Here is a 26,989-nt window from a genome sequence, read left to right as displayed (position 1 = left end):
ACCAGTTTCCATTCCCAAATACTGTGCACAAGGGTTCCCTTTTCTCCACATCCTCGCCAACTCGTTATATCTTGTCTTTTTGATATTAGCCCTTCTGACAGGTGTGAAGTGATGCCTCATTGTGGTTTTGATTTGCATTTCCCTGATGATCAGTGATGTTGAGCTTCTTTACATGTATCTGTTGGCAATTTGCATGTATTCTTTGGGAAAATGTCAATCAGGTCCTCTGTGTTTTTAATCAGATTTTTTTTTTTTTTTTTTTTTGGTGTTATGGGTTCTTCATATATTTTGGACATTAACTCCTTATCGGATATATAATTTGTAAATATCTTCTCCCACTCAGTAGATTGCTTTTTGTTGATGGTTTCCTTCACTATTACTTTGGTGTAGTCCCAATAGTTTGTTTTTGTTTACCTTGTCTGAGGAGTCATATCTATAAATATGTTGCTAAGGCCAGTGTTTAAGAGAGAATTTTTTTAGTTCTACGCATTGTAAATAGTTTGCTTAGTCTTTTTCTTTATGATCTCTTTTTCTATAGAAAAATTTAAAAACTTTCACTCTATCTGTCTTTAATTTACTGGGTTCGAGTCTTGGAGTAAAAAACAAAACAAAACAACTCAACCTCTAGGTTATACATATTCTAAATTTTCTTTTGAGAGAATTATATGAATTTTTTATGTTTGACTTTTTCAATGTCTGACTTTTAATTCTTCTAAAATTTACTTTAGTATGTAAAGAAGGGTAAAACTTTACTTTCTTACAAAATTTCAACGCATGGGCTTGTATGTATCATAGTATGTATCAGTAGTGTGTGGGATCAGAGGGGTGGTACCTCTCAAATTAGATCAGTGTTTTGCACACTAGCTCTGTCATTTGTTACCTGCATGGCCTTGCTAAAGTGACTGGATTTGAGACTTCTTTTCTTCTTTAAAATGGCAATAATGCTATCTACTTCAAAGTGTATTCTGATCTACTTAACACAGCTTTTATGCTATAGTAGTCTCTTAAAACCGTGTTGGTTTCCCTTATTTTCTTCCTTTTACTGATTGCTTTAAAGTTCATTACATTTGTTATTAGGGAGTTATTTCTGGATATGGATAGTGTTCAATATTTCCAGGTCTTTTTAAATCATTTAGGAATGACTCTTGGTCCCACATGTGAATTCAAGATGATATGTGCAGATAGTATATATGACATTTTGTGTGTCCTTTTAAAACTTAATTTTATTTATTTATTTTTTAGGATTATTCAATGCAATAGCCTCTTCCTGTCTTTGAGGCCATGTTCTTGAAGATCCCAAAGATAGAATTAAGGAAGGAAATTGGGGACTAGATGGAAATATGGATTAGGTTGACCTATGTAGGCCTGTGTCTGTGCGCATATGTGTGTATTTTACAGTCACTAAAATAAAAGTGTAAATGACAGCTAGATAATGAGAATATTAATGAAACTTAATGCCTTTTAAATTATTAATGCAGTTTAATTTTTATCTCTTTTAAAGTTGGCACTCTTTCTTGAAGTTTTCAACAAGGTTCTTGTAAACTTTTTTTCTTACTTCAGCTCATGTGCATGCTATGAGCCTTTTCCTCTATGCCTTTTCTCTATCCAAATGTTTAGTGTTTCTCTGATTTTATGACTAGAAGTAGATTCTCACTGCTAGTGCCCACAGTAATTTGGAGAAGAGCACAGTTACTTGTGTAGATTGCTTGGATTTATATTCCAGTTGAACCACCTGTTAGCTGTGTGCCTTTAGCAAATTACTCAGCATTGTGTGTCGCAAATTCCTCATTCAAAAGATTAAGATAATAATAGTTCTTATTTTTTAGGGTACCTATAATGTTAAATGAAGTTATATGTTAAGCCATTATGGCATTTCATGGCACATAGTAGGAACTCATTAAATTTAGGTTATCCTGCATTGTTGAGGAGGTGTTTCTCAAATATGCATTCATGCCTAAACAAGACATGAAGTATTAACAAAATTTGTTAGGAAGTTTCCAGGGTGGATAATCCCAAGGATAGGAATATAGACGAGATTTCTTCAGGGAGGGTTTAGAATAAATGAAACAGAAATCTAGGGAAGAATGGTAAGGGACACCAATGTAGTTTTTGAAGGGTTTGATATATATAATTTTATTCTATAAAATAAGAAGGTTTTGTTCCATTTCTGGTCTAACGAAATTTTTATCCCAGTAATATTAACAAAATGTAAATGGGTTTTTCTTAAAGAACATTATTAGTAATGTAGTTTGCCCTTGTTCCTTAACTCTTGAAATAGCAAGAATGTTTAATTGCTATAGAATAAGTTACAATACCATAATTTAAATTCATTACATACATTAGATTATAAATTTTGTGGATACTGCTTGAAGGTATATAATGTAATATACAGGTTGAAATCTGTTCATCTGAAGTTTTTCAATTTTTAAAGATTTCTGGCTCAGTAATGTTTATAAAAATTGAAATCTGATTCCAATGAAAACTTTTTTCTTCTGTGTCATAGCAAGTGGTGGTGCATGGTGGATTTGATGAGGCAAATTATGCTATATAAAGGATGTTTTAAAGTGAAAAAATAATTCATACTGAATAAATCACAGTCAGTGCAGCTGTAATATTGAAGGAAGTGGTTTATTCTCTGTAACCTAGCTGATGTACTTTTTGAATGTACATCTGGTAACTAGAATTTAAAGATGTAGTCAGATTCACTGAAATGGTTTCATATTTGAAGTAGTTGTTTTTCATTGAAAATTTAACACTGGTTTCTTTGAAATTATGAAAATCTTATTTTTGTGTGTGAATACTATATGTACTGGGTATATTTGAAACATTTTTACAAACAGTGATGATTGATGGCAAAAAGTATACTTACCTGGAACTCCCCTCTACCCCCCCTTTCTTTCTAAATAACCTTAAACGTTTCTTAAACTTAAGGTGTTTTGATCCAAATTACTTTAAATTGTAAATTTTTCTTACATTAAGAGTCTGTTGTAAATTTAGTTTGAAGGTTTTTATTTTAACCTTATAAATATTTTCTCCTTTTCTTTAAAATCACCTATTAACCTATTATCTTCAGTATCAAAGTAGTAATATTCTTAATGTAGAAGAAGGGGAAAATCATTAATGACTATCTTACCCAAAGACAACAGTTTTGTTTTTTGCCATATTTTTTTCAACTTTTTTCCTATGCATATTTATTCTTTATCTCAAGATTTTTTAATACAATTATTATACATACAATTTTGTATCCTATATTTTTCTTCTTTATATTTTATACTTGTCTGTACACACATTTTTAAATGTAGAATCAATTTTTACACCCCAGTTTGTTTCAGAGAATACTTTAAAAACCTAGATTAAAGATGGTGAAAAGCATTTTAATTTAAAACAAAACTAGTGTTCTATATTAGTGTTTTTACATCTTTATAAGTATTATTCAAATTTGAAATTACTTAATGCCATTAAGTAAACAAACCCATATTTTTGAACATCCCCCTTGTAATATTTCTCATGTTTAGTTATGAATTTTATATAGGCAAAACCAAGTACACCTTAGTTATTTTTAACTGGATTTAAGAGTATTATTTCCTAGATAACAGTTTTCACTAACTAGTACCCTATTTGATGTGGATGATAGTATTAACATGTTAAAAAAATATTGTATAGTTGATGTTATTTAGAAATTAATGGTATATATGTGGGGAAGAGATTCTCACTGAATAGGCTAACTGGTTATTTTTAAAAATAGGATTATGAGGGCAGGAACCTTAAAAGGTCATCTGAACTAATTTCCTGACTTGAGGCAGATCTTCAAACATCTTTTTAGTTATGAACCTGAAACCAGTCAACAAGAGGTAGGTTATAATTTGCAAAGAATGTTAATCTGGGTGGTCAAATTGTTTAACTTAGATGAACTTCACTCTTTCATTTATAAAAATATTTTTATACCAGATACGTCATTAAAAAAAATTTTTTTTAATGTTTATTTATTTTTGATAGAGAAGGAGAGCAGAGAGAGAGGGAGACACAGAATCCGAAGCAGGCTCCAGGCTTTGAGCTGTCAGCACAGAGCCCGGCGCAAGGTTCAAACTCATGAACCCTGAGATTATGACTTGAGCTGAAGTCGGACGCTTAACCGACTGAGCCACCCAGGCGCCCCTATATCAGATATGTTATTTTGAGTTATTTTTCTGTCTCAGGACATCTGAAACATAATAATACTTTGTCAGCATCAGTATCTTCCAGTGACAAGGATTTTCAAAGGAAGAGAGGCAGAGATGGCCTTGTTTTTTTCATCTACCTCTTCTCCCAAGCTGAGAATCACTGGCTTTTTTCCATATATAAAATTATATAATCTTTTAAAATATTTGAGTGCCTAGTGTGTACCAGGCACTGGACTGGATGTTTTGGAAAACAAAAAATACCCTTCTGGAGCTTGTAGGTTGGATGGAGAGGTAAGGCACATACTTTATATTGAAATTTTACATTATAGTCAGAAAACAATATATGTTTTATGAGAATATACAATAAAGGTTTTTGACTTCCAAGTCATATCATTTTGGTCTGGAGTTATCATTGTTAAGAATTTGGGAGTATCATTTATGACCTAAAATTGATAGCCTAATGCTATGATGCATGCCTTACAGTCTAAATGTCACTTTCCCCTCCTAAAATCAGCATGAGCAGAAGGTTAAGGAGTTAGTATTTATGTGTTTGTTATTAGGGGAACTTAGCCTACCCATCCAGTTTCCCATTGGAAATTAAAATTGTGTCAAACAGAAACTTCTTTGGTAAGCAGAGACTGATGTAACTACTAGGCTCTAACCAAATAGATTCTTTGGAGATTTTGAAATGCAAATACTAAAAGAAATCATAATTATTGATTTTAACTTTAACTGTGACCAGAAGTATCCAAATAGGTACTAATGATTAGCCTCACTAAAATCACAAAATCATGATCTTGACAAAGCATTAACATTTTATAGAGACACTTGATTGAGCAGTTTTCGTATACATTTAACTTCAAAGTAAACCTGGTTCAGTAATCTTGAGGAAATCAGCCCCATGAAGTCTGGAGGAGGTGCAGCCGGAAACAGTGGAAAGGGGAGTGTGCCTTGGAAGCAGCCTGGACAAAAGAAGCAAAGTTCCCATTAATTAAGCATGTGATCTTTAGAAATCTGCTTGAAATCTGCTTGAAATTTTCATCTGTAAAATGAAGGACTGGACCAAGTGACTTCTAAAAATACAGCCCACACAATTGCATGATTCCATGACTCTAAATTCCTTGTAAGAACTCTACAAGGAATGTGAATACTTATTTTCTGCCTGTCTCTTTATTAATCTGAGTTCCTCCATTACCTGCCCTCTCAGCCTTCATTTTCGGTAAGCTACCTCATCCATTCCCAGGTCTTAAGTTCATGTGTTTTAATGGTGCTGTCATTTCTTTTCCTCTGCAAACATGATTATCCAGATTTCTATCCAATTTCTCTTTGCCTTGAAAGAATCTCAGACCCAATATGCTCTATATTCATATCTAATTTAGAGTCCTAGGGATTAAGATCTCTATTTTCTGCCTCTGTAACATTTAATTCGTCATCATGTTGTAAGAGTGTATTTTCCTCTCCTGCCTGTTTCCTCTTATTCCCTGTGCTACGGTTCTTGCTCATCTGTAGTCATAGCACTGTCTCCTGCAAAATTCTCTTAATTTCCTTGCCTGTATTTTCTTTCAGTCTTGTCTGTCTTTATGTCTGTGTCTGAAAACAGAGACTATTATTCATCTTTGTGTCCCCAGTGCCAAGAACATGTTATAATTTAACTTGCAAAACTCTATAGACCCAAGATTGTATCTAAACAGTGGAAAAAAAAAAAAAAAAAAATTGGTGGCAGTCCTCGTCTATGTACTGCTGTAATTGTGCACTTGATGAAAGGACCCATACAAAGAAGCAACACCCTGACTAGCAGATTTCTCTTAGTTCTCTGGAATGTGTTTTCTATTTGGTAATGACTTAACCATCTGCTCATTCTTCTTTGCTGGAAAGTCCGGGAACTTTTACTTCTCTCACCTGTCTACATACATCTAGGTATTATGGATTCCTAATTTTACCCTGTAATAGCTTGGATATCCCTTTCTCTGTCTCTATCGTTCATATCTTAGGTCAGTCCGTAGAATTTCTTACACGTGTTAGGACAGCAGTCTTCTAACTGCTCTTTCTCCAGTCTCGCCTTCAGTCTATTTTCCATGCTGTGGTCAGAGTAAGTTTTGAAAGCTCTGATATTTTACTCCAATGCTTTGATTCTGTTAGTGGTTCTTCTTATGTTTCAAAATCAAGTTAAATGTCTTAATGTTGTACATGGCCCTAAATGCATTGCCTGCTTTTCTATTCTTATGTCTAACCTACTTACCCTCTTTGCTTGTGTCCCAGCCATGCCAGTCTACTGGCAGTTGCATTGTTTCAGGCATTGTGTCTTATTTCCCAATCCCCTTATCCTTATTTTTCCCTCCAAGATTCATTAGAAATATTTTAAAGGAAACCTTGCCTAATTCTTTCAGTGTGAGTGGGTCAGTACCTTTCTGATGCCTGTCTGTGTTATCATAGTTCACATTGTAGTATGTGTGTTATCTCTAGTAGACTTCTGTCTTTTGATAGGAATTATGTCTTATTATTTGATCTGTTTATCCCAGTGCTTAGTACAGTGTTACACAGTTGGCATTTTTCTTCTCCCCATCGTGAATTAATATGTGATTGCCAGAGAGTAATTTGTAACTGTGGATTCCCTGGTGTCAAACGAGGAAAAGGAAGTTGGTATTTTGGTGATCTCAGAGACTCACAGACTATGCCGCTTTCTGTCATTACTGTGGAGCACTGAGTATTTAATATATGTCAGGTGTTGGCTCTAAGTGCTTTACGTGTATTGACTTATTTAAATCTCCTAACATCCCTGTTAGGTAGGTTCTCTTATTGTTATTTTATAGATGAAGAACCTAGGCACAGAAGTTAAATAATTCACTTGAAGTCACATAGTTAGTAGCAGAGCCTGGATTCCACCAAGGCTATGTTGAAGGGGAGTCCAGGTATTACCTACTTTACCAAACTCTGGTGAACTGGAGGATTTTGACATGGAGTGATTATGGGGGGGTTCATGAAAGTATGCAAGTGTATCTCTAGGTTCTTTATTCTGTTGCCAGTTACACAGGGGGTGGGGGGGGGGTGGGGAGGACCAGTGTTTATAACCTCACAGGCTCTCAGTAAATCTTTGTAGAATGAATCTAAGAGTCTTTGATCATAGTATATGGTGCTGAAGTTGACCTCTGTGATTCATGCATTATCAAGAAGCCTTGGCTTCCTTATATTAATAATTTGCATGAAAATAATGGGATTTTCATGAACATGGAAATAGCATGGGCCATGGCCACGGATGTGAGAAAACAAGAATGTGTATGCCAGAGAATTCCATTTCATTTATGGGAATGATAGGGAAGAGATGAGTCTTGAAAGGTAAATCAGGCATGGGGTTCTATGGGCTTGACCTAAGTAGATGGGAAAGGAAAGAAAAGGACAAATTTGAGGAATGTTTATGAGGAATAGTAAATACAATTAGTTTTAATTGGATATAGACATTTTGAGAAAAAGGGGAATCAGAAAACAGTGACTTTGGGATTTTTTATGTTTGGACAAGAAAAAGCAATTGATCATTTTGTGGGCAAGAGGATGAGTTAGGAGATGATCTATACATTTGAGGTAGTGATTATAGGGTATATAATATGTATTTAGTGCTTTTTCTAATAACTGTAGAGCAGTCCTCAACTGGAGGTGATTTGGGGCCACAAGGACACTTGGATGTGTCTGTAGACAGCTGGGGATGCTGCTAAACATCCTGTGATGGGGAGTCCAGCTCCCCACAACAGAGAAATATCCTGTGCAAAACATCAGTAGTACCAAGGTTGAGAAATCGTGCTCTAGAGAATATGAGGCGGGCGGGATAGATTTTGCCATGACCTTGTTCAAAGAAGTTCACATTTATAGTTCCTTTTTAGTTTTCACCCTTATTATTAGAACATTGAAACAGCTATCATGAAATTATGTTGTTCAATTGAGCAATCATGTATCAATGATGTACATGTATCAAATATTTAGGTTGCAAAAATAGAGAAATCCAACACATGGCAGCCCTTGCTGTCAAGGAGCTTCAGAGTTTAAATAAGGGGGTTGCATAATCCAAAAACCAAAACTCTTCAGAGCATTACTTTCAGCTTCATAGAGCATGCAGAATACAAAGTTGTCATTGAATGACTGATTGGATGAACTTGGCACTCTTGTTTCCAAGCATGAACTTTTCAGTGGATGTTTTCAGTAGTATGTGGTATTCAAGATCATTGATGGGAAGAGTTTGGGTTGTGGTAAGATGATTCTAAGTGTTACTGTCAAGTAGTAGGATTTTGCTTTATGAACTTACAAGAAAAATCAAGAGCATCTCAAGAATAAAGTTGAGAGGAGTTTTTGGTGTTTTAAAGTGCTTGTTTTAATATGTATGCTTTTCACTTAAACATGTTTAATTATAAAAATAATATAGCATAGAAGTATATGAATTTTGAAAGTTATTTTTTTTCTTGATAGCACACTGTAGATGTAATCACTTTTAAAAGTTCACTTCCATTCCTGTGGACTTTTTAATGCCATTAATATAGTGATACAGCACCTTTACTATATAATATTACAGTGCTTTCTTTTTCCACTTAATGTGTAATGGTTTCCTTTTCATGCATGTAGGTTTACTACTTTTATATCTGACGTGAACTATTCCATTGTTTAGATGCATCATGATTTGTTACCATTCCCTTATTGATGTCCACCCACAATTTTTTTTTGTTGTTTTTTTTTTTTGCCCTATAGGCAGCACCGTAGTAAAGAATCTTGTTTGTATACTGTTGCACAGTAATGTTAATATTTCTGTAGAACACATTCCCAGAAGTATAACGTACTTAGCATTTTCATTTTATCGCATTCCTCCCCACCAAAAGTTGAACCAGGCTGTGCTCTTGCCAACAATGTCAGCACTCTCTTTCCCCTTTAGCTTGGCAACACTAGCTGCTAATAAAAAAGAAGTACTCCTACCTATTTCTCTGCTGGCTCTCCCCCTCTGTCCCTCGTCTTCCGCCACCTCCCTTTTTAGTCCTCCTTCCCCTATATCCCCCTCCCATTCACGTCTCCCCTGTGCTCTGCCACACCTTTCTTTGACTTGTGTAATTTGACTTGGGTTGTTGTTGTTGTTGTTGTTGTTGTTTTTAATCTCTCACTTTTTCTTTCTGAGTTGTTTTCTCTTAAGTGGTTTGTAGGAGCTCTTTTAAAATTTTTTTGTTTATTATTTTGAAAGAGACAGCATGAGCGGGGGAGGGGCAGAGAGAGAATTCCAAGCAGGCTCTGCACCGTCAGCACAGAGCTCAATATGGGGCTCGAATGCACGAAATCATGAGATCATGACCTGAGCCGAAATTGAGAGTCAGAGGCTTAGCCACCCAGGTGCCCCTGTAGGAGCTCTTTTTATTATATAGATTAACCCCATATATATATTTCCCCAGATACTTGATGTTCGCTTGTGGTATCTTTAATCAGGGAGAAATTTAAAACTTTTATATAAAATTTGTCAGACTTCCTCACTTGAAGATTGTAAATATATTTTTATATGTTTCTCCTTTATGTTCATTTCCTTGATCAATAAGGAATTTATACATGATATACTTATGTGATACACCATAGACATAGGATAGAACCTTCCTCTCAAATGGCCAATATTCCCAATACAGACAGTATTGAATACCCCATGCTTTTCCTGGTGATTTGAAGCATCACTTTGTATATACTGAATTTCTATCTATAACTGTATGTGTATTCTTATGTATTTTTTCATTACTCAGTTCTTACTCTTTTTTTCTTCCCAATTCTTATGTATAACAAATACAAATACATCCTGTTGGTTCATTTGCAGATGCTCTATTCTAATTCATCAATCTATTCTCATTTTAGTTTACTCCAACTTAATAGGAGTTCTTGATATCGCCTAGTTTGGTTCCCCTATTATTATTCTTAATTTAAAAATTTTATTGGTCATTCTCACTTCTACTCTTCCAAATGAATTTCAGCATCAATGTGGCTTGTTTCTCCCCAAAATAGTCTCTGGATTTTTACTGCCAGATCATTCTTTTTGTTGTTGTTATGTACTCTTGAAACTTACTTGCATGACACTTAAACAAATTAATAAAACGACAACGACAACAACAAAAAAAACTGGGCTCAAGCTAAAAGTAGGGTACGCTTTTGTGTTACTGTCTGTCTATGACTAGGCCCAGTTCTTTTCAGAATTTTTGCCTGGTTGACCTTTAAATATGTTTTTTCTCATGTTATTTTTCTTTCTTTTTCAGAGTCATGTCAGATCTCATTTCATTTAAATTTTTTCTAAATAGATGCATACTTCGAATTTTCTTCTTGTTTCTATAGCATCTCTACCACTTTTGTAATTATCTCTCAGTTTATAGTATATAAACTCTCTGAGAATAGCTACCATGTGATTCATATCTTTTTTTTTTTTTTTTTTTCATTTAGTTATGTCACAGGCCAAGGTTGTATAGCCTTTGGAAAATCAACAAATTTGGACCTCAGTTTTCTTAAAGTAAAGTAGGTATAATTATACCTACTCTACACCTACTCTACATGGTGGTTATAAAGCCAGAAGAGCTTATAAAGCACCTGCCAGGAGAGCATACTGAGGTGCCCATAGCAAGGCCAACGTGGCGGTCTAGAAAAGCAGAAACATTGGGTGGCTGGTATTAAGTGCAAGAAGTAGGTAGAGAGTAAATTGAGGTTATTGTCCAAAGAAAAGGTGGAGGAAAACTTGCAAAAACAAGAGATCATCTCATGTTTTCAAAACGTAAACCTTTAGGGGTTAATCACTAAACTCTATTGAGTGCTTGTGGGCAGAGCACCATGTCATGTGCTGTCGAGTATGTGAACATATGTATACGGCAGTTTCTATGCTCCAAGAGCTAGTAGTCTAATATTGAAGATGCTTTGAGACCAAAGAAATGAATCAGAGATGGGTGAATCATGTGGATGGATATGCACGCTTAGGTTGTCATTAAATTCAGCAAGAGAATGACATTTGGGTGGTACTAGGGAAGCTGAGCTGTGTATCCTTTACAAAGGCATACGTGTTGAAAAAGATCTTCAAGACGAGGCCTGGATGGTTTCGTACTTAAGAGAAAATCTAGACACTGCTGTTTAGATCTTAGCCAAGAAAGGAAACAGTGTAGCCCTGGAAGAAGCAGCCCATCAAGGAGTAACTGCAGGGAAAAAGGAGGCTTTGCTTGAGAGCCAGCTGGGAGTATGAGAAAGGTGAATTGGACAGGTAAGGTAAGATGATTAAGTGTTGGTCCTGCCACTTGACATGAAGTCACTCAACTTCTTGTCTCTTTTTCTGGTCTGTAAAACAAGCAGGTTAGACTTGGTCAACTGGATAGCTGTCATTTCTATCCGAATGAAAAATCAAAATGATGATCGATTCTCCTCCACCCTACTAGAGACTGAACACTAGTCACTAATATGTGAATCTTCGGAATGCATATTTTTTTGGTAACCATGATTTATTTGGTCGCTGGATTTTACATGACTTGAGAGAGGACATCCTTTTCCTCTAGAATGGCACATTTTACTTTTACTTCCTAGTGGGCTATTTGATTTAAAGATCGTGTTAGTGGTTTAGGAGTCATAGACATATACAGAACTAGAAATTATTTAATTTATTTCATTGTGTACAGATGGTTCCTCACTTACAATGGGTCTACTTAGATTTTTCGATTTTACAATAGTGCGGAAGTGATACGCATTTGGTAGAAACGGTATGTTGAATTTTGATCTTTCCCCGGGGATGTAATGTGGTGTGATCCTGTCTCATGATGCTAGATGGTGGCAGTGAGCTGAAGCTTCCAATCAGTAACCTGATCGAGGGGTCAGCAGCCAGTATGCTTACAACCATTCTGTACCCATATAGTCTGTTTTTACTTTCATTAAAGTATTCAGTAAGTTACATGAGATACTCAATACTTGACTAAAACGTAGGCTTTGTGTTAGGTGATTTTTTTCCCCAACTGTAGGCTACTGTAAATGTTCCGAGCACATTTAAGGTAGGCTAGGCTAAGCTATGACGTTCTGTAGGTTAGGTGTATTAAATACATTTTCAGCTTATGATCTTTTCAGCTTAGGCTGGTTTATCAGGACATAGTCCTGTGGTAAATGGAGGAAGGTCTGTAGATGAGGAAACGAGCTAGCGAGATTTAGGGAGCTGCGTAAGCTGGAAGGTAGGTAATAGCTGAATAGTTGCAGAGCAGGAACCAGAGTCCAAGCTTCTTTTTTTCTATGCAATAGAAAATTCATTCCATGCTGACGTTTTTTTGGACTTTATGAAAATTTAATGCTGTTTTTTGAGGTTGTTATACAGTGAATGAATTTCTAGTTGGTTAGGGAGGATGGGAGAACACAGTAAACATTTTACACTTTTCTGTGATGGATTTGAATACTCCTTTGAATACTTATGTCTCTTAGTGATCCACAACTGGTTATTTTAGTTATTCATTCACTTCTGACCTATTAGTAGGTTTTGTCTGCCATCTGATTATGAGGGGAATTTTGTAATGGGGTTGGATAAGTGGAAGTGTATCACATTGCTGTTGACAACAGCTCAGTGGAAAATTTGCTGAATGTATCTTTTTTCTTTGACTGTGGATAACATCAAATTGAAATTAACATATTTCCAAAATAGCCTGAGTCAAGTTTATCTCTCAAGGGGAAGGTTCTAGAGTTGGAATTATTAAACCGCTTGAAATCGCATGCAAAATTTTGTGTGTATGGTGCTTTTTTCTGTCAAGCGTGTCCCATTGTTTTCATGAGTTTTTTCAAAGGGTATGTGACCTAAATAAAAAGATTTCAGAACTACTGCTTTAATGAGTGATAATCAAATCTATAATACTGGACTCATTTTCCTGTTAGAAAAAAAAAAAAAAAGACTTTCACTTAAATGACTGAATTATTCAAATACTACATCTTGGGTTTGATGTCTGATAGATAAGAATCACCAGAAATGAAAGGAATATATATTTATTGCATCTGCAGAAATATTATAGGATCACATGTTGTGATTTTTGTGCTTAAGACTTTCTATGCCATTTTATGACCCACCTACTTAAAAAAAAAAGTCAAAATTACAGTTTTTCAGTGTATTAAATGTGTAAGTGGGGTCAACGTTTTTTACATGCAAACCAGTTGGAAGTTATTAAAATGAATTGTAATGGGAAGTGGGAATTAGTCCTGTATAGCCCGGATTGAGACATTTCTGTGCTTTATGGGTCTTTCCCCTGTTCATTTGACAGAGGCCAAAATTCACCATGCCTCTTTTCCATGTCTTAGGGTCACCTTCCAACCTACACACACCCCACCACCGCCATCATCATCATCATCATCATCATCATCATCATCAGTATCAGTGCTCTCAGTTTCCTCCTTATCCCTCTCTCATCTCTCACTCCTCTCTACTTTGCTATAATCTGGAACTATTCCCCCCCCCCCCCCCCCCCATAAAGTCAAATGCCTTTGTAATCCTCAATCTGTTTTCCTAGTGGTTTTTCCACTCCTTGGCTTTACTCCACTTATAGTCTCTCAAACCTCAGGGTCTGGAATGTCAGCTTTGTTCTCTTTGCTGCCTTTTCCAACACCATCATTCCTTCATCCTTTTTTTTTTTTTCCCTTATGTCTCTGCTCCTTTGAAATTCCTGTCTTTTGCCTAAGCCACCTGTTTGTTAGTCCTTAGTGAGCAACCTCATGGCTGCTTTTCCTTATTCACTGGCAGTTGGTTTACAGTATTCTTCACCCTCAGCTTCCGATGATCATAGCTTACCTGGGCATCCATGTGGAAAAACACCAACAAATACCATACCTGGACTTTGAGTTCATTGGCCACTTGATTTCCAGTAACTTTCACCTCATCAGCAATTCACTATAATCCACCTCCTCCAGAATCACATATTCACAGTCCTTATTCTGACCACAGCCACCTAGCTGTGCCTCTCAAATCATGACCTTTTCTTGACCTTTGGACCTCTCTCCTTTATTCCCAGTGTATCGGTAGTCTTCCTTCTACATTTTATTTCTTTAATCCCACCTAGAATTCGTGATTTATAATTTCAATAACTCCCCCCCCCCCCTTTTTGCCAATACCTTTAACTTCCTTGTTTCTCTGCTTTTTCTCTTTGCACCTGTTGGATAGAAAGTTAACACCGAATGAAGCAGTTAATGTCTTCTCTGTGTCTGTTCATACATGGCTGAGCATTGCTAGAAAAAGTCACAAAGAAAAAATTGATTCCTCTATAAATGTATTATCACAGATATTTATTTATTTGTTTGTTTGTTTATTATTTTTAAGGTGGACTTCATGCCCAGTGCGGAGCCCATTGCAGGGCTTAAACTCACGACCCTGATGTCGTGACCTAAGCTGAGATCAAGAGTCAGAAACTAAACTGACTGAGCCATCCAGGCATTCCTCATAAATCTTTTTATTTATTTGTTTGTTTATTTTTAATATTCTTAAAAAAATTTTTTTTGATGTTTATCTGTTTTTGAGAGGGAGAGAGAGCACAAGTGGGGGAGGGCCAGAGAAATGGAGACACAATTCAAAGCAAGCTCTGGGCTCTTAGCTGTCGGCACAGAGCATGACACGGGGCTTGAACTCATGAACTTACTGCAATGATTATTGAAAACTCTTTGCTTCGCCAGTTTTTTTACTTTCCTCGTTCAGTCTCAGTCTCACTAGGTCGCTGGCTGCTTTGTTATGGAGAGAATAGAATCTAACCATTAGGGATTTACATCTTCCAGCTCAACATACGTATCTGCCTCCTGTTACAGTAAAAACAGCCTTTTACCTATCTTAGTTTGGATTCTGCCTGTGCTTCATATCCCATCCCTTTCTGCCTTCTCAGAAATTCTAAAATATCTAAATGTGGTTCTTGCTTTTCCTAATATTGTCAGCCAGTCCATCTCACTTTTATCTTTTCTGTCAGCTGACCCTTTTGCTACCATTCTACCATAACCCTCCCTTTCCAGCCAAACTTTTTAAAGAGTCATTTGCATATATTCTCATCTAAAGCCCTTCAGACAAGATTTGACTCAGAAATCAGATTTTTTTTTTTGGATTTAGAAAAGCATCGACATGTACGTACTACCTAAGGTTGTGATAATCTCAGTGGGATGTGGGGCAGCACCCTGTAATCATCACCTTGTTGTTTCTGACCTGGACATGCATGGCTTTACACTTTAAGTGGGGTAAGTAAGGACTATAAATAGTTTCATGTTAGTCCAGGTCAGGTTTTGTTTTTGTTTTTGTTTATTTTAAGCATATTTATTTTTAGAGAGAGAGAAGAGCGTGGGAGGAGGAGCAGAGAGAGGGAGAGAGGGAATCCCAAGCAGACTGCACTGTCAGTGCGGAACCCGACATGGGGCTCCAACTCAGGAACCGTGAGATCATGCCCTGAGCTGAAATTTAATGACTGAGCCACCCAGGTGTCCCGGGTCAAGTTTTGCTTCCAAATTAAAACAAAACAAAACCTTATTTTTTCAGAGCTCTTGGTTTTGGAATTACGAATAGATTGTGGACAGGTATTGCCGCCTCTGTTTTTTATTTAGCTTCATTTTTTTTTTTTTTTTTAACCCATCCCGGCTTCTCCTGTCCCTTGTCTCAAATGGCTCTTGGTAATTCTACCAATGACCTTTATCCGAAGAGATCATGTCTAGAGGACTAGTGAACATCTTCACATCTTCAGTCCTCAGACTCTGGTGATGCCAGATCCGTCAAACTTCCCTTGGCTTCCTCGGCCACCTCCCCTCCCTGTCTCTTCCCTGTCACCCTTTTGCAGGCTCAGCATCCTCTATCTTGTGACCAAAGGCTGGGTTTCTTGCAAGGCTCTGTCCTAGTACCGCTTCTTTTCCCACCCCCGGTTCTCTCGTTTTGTGATCTCACTTATGTCTGTGCCTTCAGCTAATTCTGTGCTAATGAATCACAGATAGATGCTCCAGAGGAGACCTCTCCTTAAGCTTGACTTCTTATCTTCTCCCCTGTCTCTTTCCTCTTCTCCCTACTTGCTCACATCATTTTGGTGGCTTCCAGTTCTGTTAGGATGTTTGGCATGGCCTAAAGGCTCTGCATGGCCTGGCCGCTGCCCCTACTTCAGCTCCATTTAACTCTGTTCCTTTAACCTTGTGCTTTTACTTCCTCTGAGGTACTGTGCTGCCTCCCACAATGCAGTCACTATACCAGCTACTCTCTCTGTTTGCAGTGCTCTTCCTTCTGGGTAGGTCATTCCTACTCATTTTTACATCACTGCTCAACTCTTAACTTTCCTGTGGAGGCCCTCTAATTTGCGTGCCCTATCACCATATCTTATGACACCATGTATGCTTAGAACACTAATAACAGTTTTATTTTTGTTCAGTTAGTATACCTTCTCCACTGGATGTGAGCCCTTTCAGCCCAATGATTACATCAACTTTTGTTCACCATCATGTTTCCAGCATAGTGCTTGGCATCTAGTAGGCAAATAACAAACGTTTTATATGCATTCTGTACATTAATTTATTTCTAATTTTAAAAGTAATTTATGTATGTATATTTACCAGTGAAGCATGTGCAATTTCTGCAGTTTTAAGTGGACCCAATCCTAGTGGTAATACTACTAAAAATTATAAAGATACATTGTAGAGAATTCTATGAAATACCTGTATATTTTTTAAAGGATCAAATGCATGAAAGCCTTACTTTGATCTAACTCATAATTAATTTTGTTCTTCACTGTTTCTCTATTGACATCTTCCCCAATATTCTTGACAGAGATCAAATATCTTACCTAGCCTAATATTGTGCCCAAGTAAAATATATGCAGGGTCCAGCACAATCCAGCAGACTCTTAACTTGCTCATCAGTTTATAGGTACCATGGGATTAAAAATAGCTTAGCCATCTGCTAACTGACCAGACAATTTTAGTAGTGTGAAAGGGCGTGGTAGGAGAGAGGGATCTAGGGTCTAGGTGTTCTGTCAGAGCAAGGCTCAGTGCAGAAACCACCTTGTGACCTCTTAATACTGAAACTTAAGAGTCACTTCAAAATTAGGAAGAGATTTGGTAGAGGTTAAGCATAGCATAGTCCCAGTAGTAGGGGATTTCCCAGAATGTAGGGTGACAAAAGAATTTCAACATTTTAATGTTCCACTAAATTTTTTTAGAGAAAAGAATATGTTTAAAGATATAAATTACATAAAACTTAATTACCATATGATATATTCATATAATATGTAATGTGTAACAAGTATTTCTAGAATTAAACTTTATTTAATTAGTCTTGTGTATTTATTCTCTAATTAGGAAAATCAGTAGATTCCCAGTCATCTCACAGTGAATCTGAAATTGTGCCAAAAGTTGCTAAAATGACCGTGTCCGGAAAGAAGCAAACTATGGGATTTGAAGTGCCTGGGTAAGGTTTTTAACCCTCCCCCACCTTTTTATTTGAAATTGGTACTGTCTTGTATTTGACTGTAAGAGAAGTATTTTTTAATTTTGCATGCTGTGTCATTAACATTGAAGTATCGTGCGTTCTCAGAATGGCATGGTACAAAGAAAAGGGATTGATTCTAAATTATGTATATGACTTAGTCTATCTCGTTGTCAGTGTCCTCATGTAAACTAAACGATTTTTATCTACTTAACATAAAAAAGCATATTTTGTGAAATCTAACACTGTGAGATACGGAATCCTTCTGCCACTAGATGGCGTAGGTAAGCAGTGTTTGGGAATTCAATGTCATGGAATCATTAATTCAAAAAGTTTTTCTGACTATGATATTTAAACTCTTTTAGATTTTCAGGTTGACTAAAGTGGGCCACTAGAACAAGGGCATAAAATGTGAAATGAAACATACCTAGAATTTCAAATCTGGTGAGAAATGATAAATCCTATATTAGTAGCACTCATTTATCACTGTCTTTAGGATTCTCCCAGGAGTTTTTGTAGAGAAGGGAAGTTGGTTGCTTGAGACTTAATAGCACAGTTTAAAAACATTAACTTTAATAGAGCCTCTTTAAAATTTTCTTAAATCTATTACTTATAAATTGTATATGTTTTGTCTGCCATTTAGATAGGTAAGATTCGCTGTTATCAAATGTAAACAAAGACTAGAGGATTTTTTTTTTTAATTTCAAGAAATATAAACTAAGTAGCCTCAATTTTTTTCCCTTACAACATTCTTCTATCTAAATTAATGGAAGTTTCATGAGTCTTAGTTGTGAAGAATCTTAAATTGATGAACTTATTCTAATTCAGTGCAGGAAAGAACTCCATATCTAGGACATTGGATGAATGAAAAAGTTACATTTTAATTTGGGTAACTTCAGTCACTTCAAATAATTTTGAATCCTGATTTAGTTACCAAAACCTAAATGTATGTCTTTTCTCTCTGCATTGGGGTTGGGTTGTTGGAATCATAAATTTCTTTTTTATCCTTATGTCTTGGGAACCATTTAATCCCATTATGGGATTATTTTCATTGAGAGAGGGAAAAAAAACCCAGAATATGCAATTCTTATTCTAAGGATTTTATAATCTTAATGCAGAATGTTTTGGAAGTCTTAGAAAGCAACATGTAAATAAGCCCCAATTCACATTAGAAGTAAATGCATAGTTATCCATGGGAATAATTAGAGGAAATAATGGATAATAAATGATCAAGAGAAAAATAGTAAATACAAGTAAATAATTATTGACAGCCTAACTTTGTATTACTTTACAGTGTGATGCAAGCCTTTCAGACTATATACGTCATGAGGGCAGGGCCATTAATGCTCATCATTGTATTTCTTTCATAGAATAGTTGTTTAAATATTCATTGATCAGAGTCCTTGGGGAAATAAATTTTATTTTAAAAACAGACTTGGAAATATGTAAATATGTAAAGGTGAAAAAACAGCCTGTGAGTTAGTACTTTGATATAGCTCTATAAGAGACATCATCAGAACATGAAAGGTCTGTAGGTACAGATCAGGTTACTCAGAAATACATAATATTACTTAAGGACCAAGCTATATTTGTTCAAATACTTATATAGGACTTGTTAGGGATAATACTTAGGCTGTTATTCTGATTTGATCTTGAGAAAGCGCAGAGAAACATAAAAAAACACTTCTGAGTCGAGATTTCAGCAGCATAAATATCGACACAGTGTGATTCCCAGTGACGGCTTGTAAAAAAGGGTAATGCATTGCTTAGAAGAAATGAGATAGCAAACTTTTTCTTCACTAATATTAAAGATGGTAAATACCTCTCTAGACAAAGCTTATTTAAGTATAAATGGTTTGAACCTTGCATAGAGGCAAATACTCTTAAATCTAAATTATTAGCTTCCTAGTCTCATTTAAATAACTCAACGAGAAAGAAAGCCTCTAGATTCATGTAGAAATATTCCCACTTTTGGAAAGATGGTTTAGGGAAAAAAAACCCCAGAATAATCATATGATAATAATAGATAAGTTTACAAAATTATATCAGAAAGCACCTGAAAAAACATTCAGCCAACTTACTCTTTCTTTCATCAGTCAGTAGTTACAAAATTGGTCATTTAAAAAAAAAAATTATTTATTTATTTTTGAGAGGGAGGGGAAGAGAGAGAGAGAGAAAGAGAGCAAACATGAGCAGGGGAGAGGCAGAGAGAGAGGGAGAGAGAGAATTCCAAGCAGGTTCTGCGCTGACAGCAGGGCATAATCCCATCAACTGTGAGATCATGACCTGAGCCAAGATCAAGAGTTGGATGCTTAACCCACTGAGCCACCCAGGTGCCATCCAGAATGGTCATTTTTAGGCCTCATCTTAGAGATTTTTCAAAATCTTAAAAATACTGACTTTTACTTCGTGATAATAAACCTTCAGACGGTTTTCCTGAGCACAGACTTACCTAGGATGCTTTTCTGTTTACTTTGGTCACTTCCTTCTAACACTGTACGATTCAGTGACCTGATTTGCATTTTACCTAGGATTTACTTGAAAGGGACTGTTTTTGTGAAACCAAGAGAAAAGCAAACCTTTCTGTTGCTGAATCGTAAAGGAAATGTTCAAGTCAGACCCATGTTTTGTGAAGCTCTTCCTGTGCTGGGCCCACTGAGCTCTGCCAGCCATAGCCATTCTGCTTGGATCTCTTCTCCATACAGGAGTTAACGTAAGCTTTCCTTTGAAGAAAAGCTTCTGTAACTACAAACAGAGATTTGAAACGAGAAATTGTGATGCACAGTTGTCATGTTTTGGTTTTAGAAGCTGTGGTCATTCAAATGTTTGCAAATTATAGTCTAAGATTTCACTTAATTTAGCCTGTTGGAATCCTTCAAAAGAACTGGAACCTTTTCCACAAACTTAAATTTTTTTGCTGTGGTTCAAGATGAAGCTAATCTTTCTAAGCAGTGTTAGCAAATGAACACCAGAATTGTTAGTAGAGATTTCAAAAGCAAGAGAAAGTAGGAGTGGATGCGAGATTTTAGTAAAGTTGCAAATATAACTAATGTGACTCTTTCCTGAGGCCTAGGATGAAAGGTCAGCGTTGAGCATATAAAATTGCCCTGAGTCGTTTTTGTTACAGCGTGCAAGAAGAAAATAGATTTACTATTCTCACATAAACTGCTTACTGTGTATAATTCTTTGCCAGTTCCAAAGTGAATTGGATAGAGTTGGTTTCATTTTTAATAACTTGCAATTTAACTTGTTCTTGGTCCTAATTTTTATCTATGTCATTGAAAGGAACGTTAAGCATAGTGTAGTCTGGTTGATTAGATCATGTTGCTTCTAGATGCCCATGGGATAGTACTGGATACAGTTTCTGTAGATAATGGTCAAAGAGCTAATGAACTAAGATCAGTGTTTACTTGTGAGGGTATCATCATTATCAAAGGGAAAACAAGTTATGCTAGGTGGCCTTGTTTCTACCTTATGTATTTGAGTCCCTCACTAGATGGTAAACTTTTGGGATTAGTAGATCAGTTTCTTATCTGTATCTTTTCTTTTCAACATCAATGCCAGTTATGAGTGGTAGTTTTTAGAAAATCAGGTATCTTGTTGAATTAATGAATTAAAAGCTTCTTTGCTGAAAGTATTAAGAAAATGTAAACATTCAGAAATACCTCCTTTAAAGATGGTATTTGAGCGAAACAGATGGTCTCTGTCCTGTTGGAAGAATGAGTTAGGGATAAACCCAATTTTTTTTTAATACTACTTTATCTCTAGGAATACATTTGATGCCAAGTTTTACAAAATATCTCCTTTATGCCATCTGTTTTGATAGGATTATATGGCCAAGGCTATGGGCTTGAATTCAGTTATTTTACAGGATATTTTCTTCTTACCTTAGTTTTTGATAGACTCTTTCTCTCCTGGGACCTTCCAAGTCTGTTTGTGGGCTTTGGGTCTAGCTACTTATCATTTCCACCTTCACTGATTGGCCACTTAGCGGAGATCATTTTTGGTCTCCAAAGGTAAGACATGAGAACAGACAGCTTCTCTGCCCTTCTGACATTATAGGATGCCAGTTGAGTTGGTTTAAATACTTTTTTTCTGTCTCTGCTTTCTGTAGAGTAACTGAAGAAAATGGTCATAGTTTCCACACGCCTCAAAAAGGCCATCTTAGTGAAGAAACCGGCATTGCTCCTTCTGATGTTCTTGACACTGTTTCTAAATCAGTTCTTCCATCCCACACCATTCAAACATCAGAAGAGCAGAGTTCAGCACCAACACCAGTGAAAAAGTCCGGCAAGCTGAGGCAGCAAATAGACGTGAAAGCGGAACTGGAGAAGCGGCAAGGGGGGAAGCAGCTCCTCAACTTGGTAGTCATTGGTAATGCCCTTTGTTCCTCTGGATGGTTGGTCACCTCTGCTTCGGCCCGGCAGCTTTCTGGTGGCAGCGTGCAGACTCATTCCCAGTCTGAGTTTCTGTATGGGTGTAAATGGACCTAAGCAGGGAGGCATTGCATCGTAATGCTTGCTAGTCACCCCGGGTGACATAACGCCACATCACCAAGGAGGTCCTTAGACTTGCTTGTGGCACGTTCGTTTTGTGAACATTTTGAAAGTGGCATGTCTTATTGACAGTTTAATTTCCAAAAGTCAAGGAAATGTCCACCCCCCCTAAAGAGATGCTCTTTTTTTTTTCTCCATTTATTTTAACTATCCTTTGATAAAAATTGGTACTTACTACTCTAAACACTGACATGAGCTATCGGATTACATATTCTTGCAATGCCTCTATGTGAACAACATCTGGAAATTGTACCTAGTATTAATCTTGAATCAATTTTCCTTAGGTCATGTTGATGCTGGGAAAAGTACTCTGATGGGCCATATGCTTTATCTTCTGGGTAATGTAAACAAAAGAACTATGCATAAGTATGAACAGGAGTCTAAAAAGGCTGGCAAAGCTTCGTTTGCATATGCATGGGTCTTGGATGAGACTGGCGAAGAAAGGGAAAGGTAGTCACTATATTTCAAAATTTTCAGTTTGAAATGATATACATAATCTTTTAAATAAGTATGCGATATGTGTTGAATATGTGTGGAAAAAAACATGAAATACTTTAGAAACTTTTTTTTAGAGAAAAGCTTTTAATTATCAGGGAAATATTTTTATGATAGCTTTCATCGTATCTGTATACATTTTCTACTCTTCCAAATTCTTTGAGAATAGTTTAAGAGAATGTTTATCAAAAAGTAAAAAGCAAACTCAGAAAAAGGCAGTAAGAACTCTTAGCTACTTATTCTGTGAGAGAAGTTTCAGTTGTCACTTCCCTCAGTATATGTCAAGTTGACTTGATTTTGAATTAAAATTACGAATAAAACTGTTAATTTTATATCAAGTGACTTTAAGGAAAGATAACTTTTTGTAGTAAGCTGTCTTCTGTCTCAAATTAAAATGACCAGTAAGTTTAAATTATCACTTTAATTCATCTTTATACTTTCTGTACTATGTTTTTATGAGATAGAGTTAACAAGTAATTAAATCTATCTCCTACCTTGGGATGAGCACTGGGTGTTATATGGAAACCAATTTGACAATAAATTATATTATAAAAAAACAACCTATCTCCTACCATATAGGTTTAATCTAGTCAATTACTCCTGTATCTGTTACTGTGCCCAATGCTAACTTTGCAGGAGAGAACAGCTACTCATAGACTTCTGGCCAAAGTATTTCTTTTGAACAAGTCTTTTTAGAGTAGTGATATTTATCATGTTAGAACTGTCAGGGATGAGGGGGCGCAGTGGCATCTTTTTCAGGAAAGAAAGAGGACACCTAATAATTAAGTGAAATGGCGAGATTATCGACTGTGTCAAAGTAATGACTAAAGACTTTGAAGTCCTCTGAAAGTCCTAAATCAACAAAGAAATTATTGCATGTTTCCTATCTTCCTTCTGAATATTAGAGGATATATTTAGATTTTCATACTTTAAAAAAGTGCGTATTTATTTTTTTGGAGTCTTGAATAGCATGCTTATGTTATAAGGCAATTCTTAATAAAGGGAGTCACAATATTCTGTAGCTCTTTTGATAAACAGAATTTTATACCATGGTGGGTTTTTGTTTTTTTTTTTTTTTCCTGGTAGGTATCTTTTTTATTCTATATAGGGTCATAAGCTTGTTTTCCAACCTAATAAGAAAAATTGGAAAATGAATATTGAAAACAGTGGCACTTTTGTATGATGTCAATGTTAGAAGACTAAATAATTTTCACTTATCAGTTTATGAAACATATTGTTAAAATATATGGCTTTTTAGTTGTCTGTTGCTCAGTATGATGCAATTTTAGAGTATTCTTTCATTTTACATGTAGATAGCGGATGCTTCTAGATACATGAGAGTTTAACTCATTACTGTGAGTTAAACTCTTAACATTAATAGCATTTCAAAAATACAGTGTGTTACTTATGCCACTATGTTAAATATTTATAAATCTTCTGTTCGGATCTAATGTTGAACATAAATGAATTTTATATCCTTAGTGTGACAAATGCAGACCAGAGCTGGCTCAAAGGAGTGTATTCTGCTGAAAGTCTAGGCAGGAGCTCAGAATAAGTCTTGGTTCATCAGTATTCTAGGCAATTATTTGAGGATTATTAGAACTAAGCATCATTTTTACCACGTCAACAGGCCCATGGTTTCAGATTAGACTAGAATGATATGATCAAGGAGACCCACAGTTACCTTACTGCTATGCTAGGATGGACATATAATTTATTATAATCGTCAGAACCCTTGGTAGTAGGGTAGTGCTCATTCATTATTCTGAACTATTTGGGGCAAACCAAGATGAATGATTACCCAGTTTATTGCCCACCTGATTTCCCTTTCCTGACATCTGGAAAGACTCAGTACCCATATAGACCCTCCGTGGGCTTTCTTAAAATCTGAACCTACTGTTTTATAGCTAAGAGGCACCGTGTTGGTTTCCAAGAAGGATGAAATGTGATGTGAAACAAACTATTTATCTCTCTTGATTTTTTAAAAAAATTGCTATCTCCTTTGATATTTTCTTTTTTCTAAATGTGTAACATACTGACCTACCTACCTTGCAAATGAAAATTTTATAAATTTATAATTAGTGAAACATCTACATTAGAAGATGAGGAAAACTACCTCCTGATAGTGGTCATTCTTAACTTTATCTTTTCTCCTGTTCAGTATTTATTGTTTCATTTTCCAGAGATGTCCCCACATATCTTTCTTTGTTCACAGTCTGCATTGTCTCTTACCAAAAAGGGGGTGCGGGCAGGAATGGGAAATACCCAGCATTTTGATTAAACTTTGCTGCGTCCACAACCTTATTTTCAAGCTATACAAGTGTAATTCTATTATAGCAGAAATTCTAGTCCCAAATGATACCTTGATTAGTCAAAATAATAGACTAGGTAATAAAATTCCCATTGTTACTTAGGAATTTAGACTGTCATTTAGCCTGTATTATTAAATAATTTAATCCGTAGTAGCACTGATTATTTCTATAATGCATTCTAACCATTTTGATTTCTTTAAGGGGAGTAACAATGGATGTTGGTATGACAAAGTTTGAGACCACAACCAAAGTTATTACACTAATGGATGCTCCAGGCCATAAGGATTTCATTCCAAATATGATTACAGGAGCAGCCCAGGTACGAGATATTTCCTGAATTATAGTACACCGATTGTATATAAAATTTCCTGATACTGAGGTTATAATTCTACACTCTCTTAGATATAGAGAACAACTGATAGTTATCAGAGGGGAGGTGGTGGGGGATGGGTGAAATAGGTGATGGGGATTAAAGAGTACACTTACCATGATGCACGTAGGGTCATGTATAGAAGTGTTGAGTCACTATATTGTACACCTGCAACCAATATAAACCTGTATGTTAACTATACTAGGACTTAAAATTAAAACAAACAAACAAAAAATATTATAAATTAAAAATTTTTAACTTTTGGAAAAATTTGAAAAAATAGAGACATACTGTATTTTTATGATCTTATTGGTACTATATAAAACCTTTTCTAATTATGATATAGAAGCGAATGTATAAAAGCTGTGGATTTCTTATAGTAAAAATAATGATAAAGTGCTTAATGAGTTATAGCTTTATATCCTATTAATAAATTGGAGTGAATATTTGAGTATCTGCCTTTTTACTGTATTTATAGTCAAGGCCTGTATCTTCTTAAAGAGCTGATTTATGCAGAAGTACTGAAGCTTGGGAGTTTTGCCCTGCGGTTTATTTATTTTTTGTTTTTGAAGTTTATTTATTTATTTTGAAAGAGAAAACGAGCGGGGAGACAGAGGATCTGAAGTGGGCTCTGTGCTGACAGCAGAGAGCCCAATGAGAGGCTCGAACTCATGAACCATGAGATTATGACCCAAGCCGAAGTCAGACTGTTAACAGACTAAGCCACCCAGGCACCCATTTACTTTCTTTACAGGATTAAACAACCATTGCAATTTATAGAATTACATGGTTCTTAAGGATACTGAAAAAAATCAAAGGTAATATCTTTAAATAAATAATTAAAACATTGGGAATAGCCCTGCACATAGAGGACATCAATTTTTTTTAATAATAGATGATTGTTGGAAAATATGAAGAGTTCAGAAGTTTGCCTGTCACTTGGTAAGCACTTGGCCATTTTCTGAGTTCTTAACAGCTATTTAAATGGAATGTTAATATGAGCATTCGTCAACCTAAAAAGGATTTTATATGAATAAATTTGAATATATTTGAAGATAAATGAGAAAATACTCTGGTTTAGAAAGTTGAGATATAATTTCAGAATATTAATTTAAGGTCTATGGACTGAACAAGATAATGAAGATTGAAAAATAATTATTACTCTGGATTGAATACCAGATATGGGCTAGACACTGTATTAGGTGTTTTGTATGCATTTAGTTTAATCCTTACAATAAAAGTACACATCCTCCCTATTTTATTATTATTTTTAAAGATTTAATTTTTTAATGTTTGTTTATTTTTGAGAGAGACAGAATGCAAGTAGGGGAGGGGCAGAGAGAGGGAGGGAAACACGGAATCCGAATCAGGCTCTAGGCTCTGAGCTGTCAGCACAGAGCCTGATGCAGGGCTTGAACTCACGAACTGTGAGATCATGACCTGAGCCAGTCAGACGCTTAACCAACTGAGCCACCCAGGCATCCCTTAAAGATTTTATTTTTAAGTAATCTCTGTACCCACCACGGTGCTCAAACCCATAACCTTGGGACCAAGAATTGTATGCTCTAGGAGTCAGCCAGTTAACCTCATCCCTGTTTTAAAGTAGTGTAGATCATGACCAAAGAATACAGTATATTTTTCTCTTTACTAAAGGATACAATATATTTTTCTTTTTGTTT

The 26,989-nt window shown here is 35.8% G+C and overlaps 1 protein-coding gene across 3 annotated transcripts in view; it reads left to right on the top strand.

Moving 5' to 3' along the window:
* The window catches only part of HBS1L (HBS1 like translational GTPase), an 87,790-nt gene that overhangs the window by 33,766 nt on the left and 27,035 nt on the right, over window positions 1-26,989 (top strand). For all 3 annotated transcript variants that reach the window (XM_058735355.1, XM_058735357.1, XM_058735358.1), the window contains 4 exons: window positions 17,451-17,559; window positions 21,692-21,951; window positions 22,418-22,583; window positions 25,142-25,259. In XM_058735355.1, the coding sequence (XP_058591338.1) occupies window positions 17,451-17,559; window positions 21,692-21,951; window positions 22,418-22,583; window positions 25,142-25,259 (653 nt within the window). The remainder of the gene's footprint in view (window positions 1-17,450; window positions 17,560-21,691; window positions 21,952-22,417; window positions 22,584-25,141; window positions 25,260-26,989) is intronic.

The sequence above is a fragment of the Neofelis nebulosa genome, chromosome 6 (genome assembly GCF_028018385.1).
Source record: "Neofelis nebulosa isolate mNeoNeb1 chromosome 6, mNeoNeb1.pri, whole genome shotgun sequence".
NCBI lineage: Eukaryota > Metazoa > Chordata > Mammalia > Carnivora > Felidae > Neofelis > Neofelis nebulosa.
The sequence above is the reverse complement of the archived record's forward strand: the minus strand, read 5'-3'. Positions and strand labels throughout refer to the sequence as shown.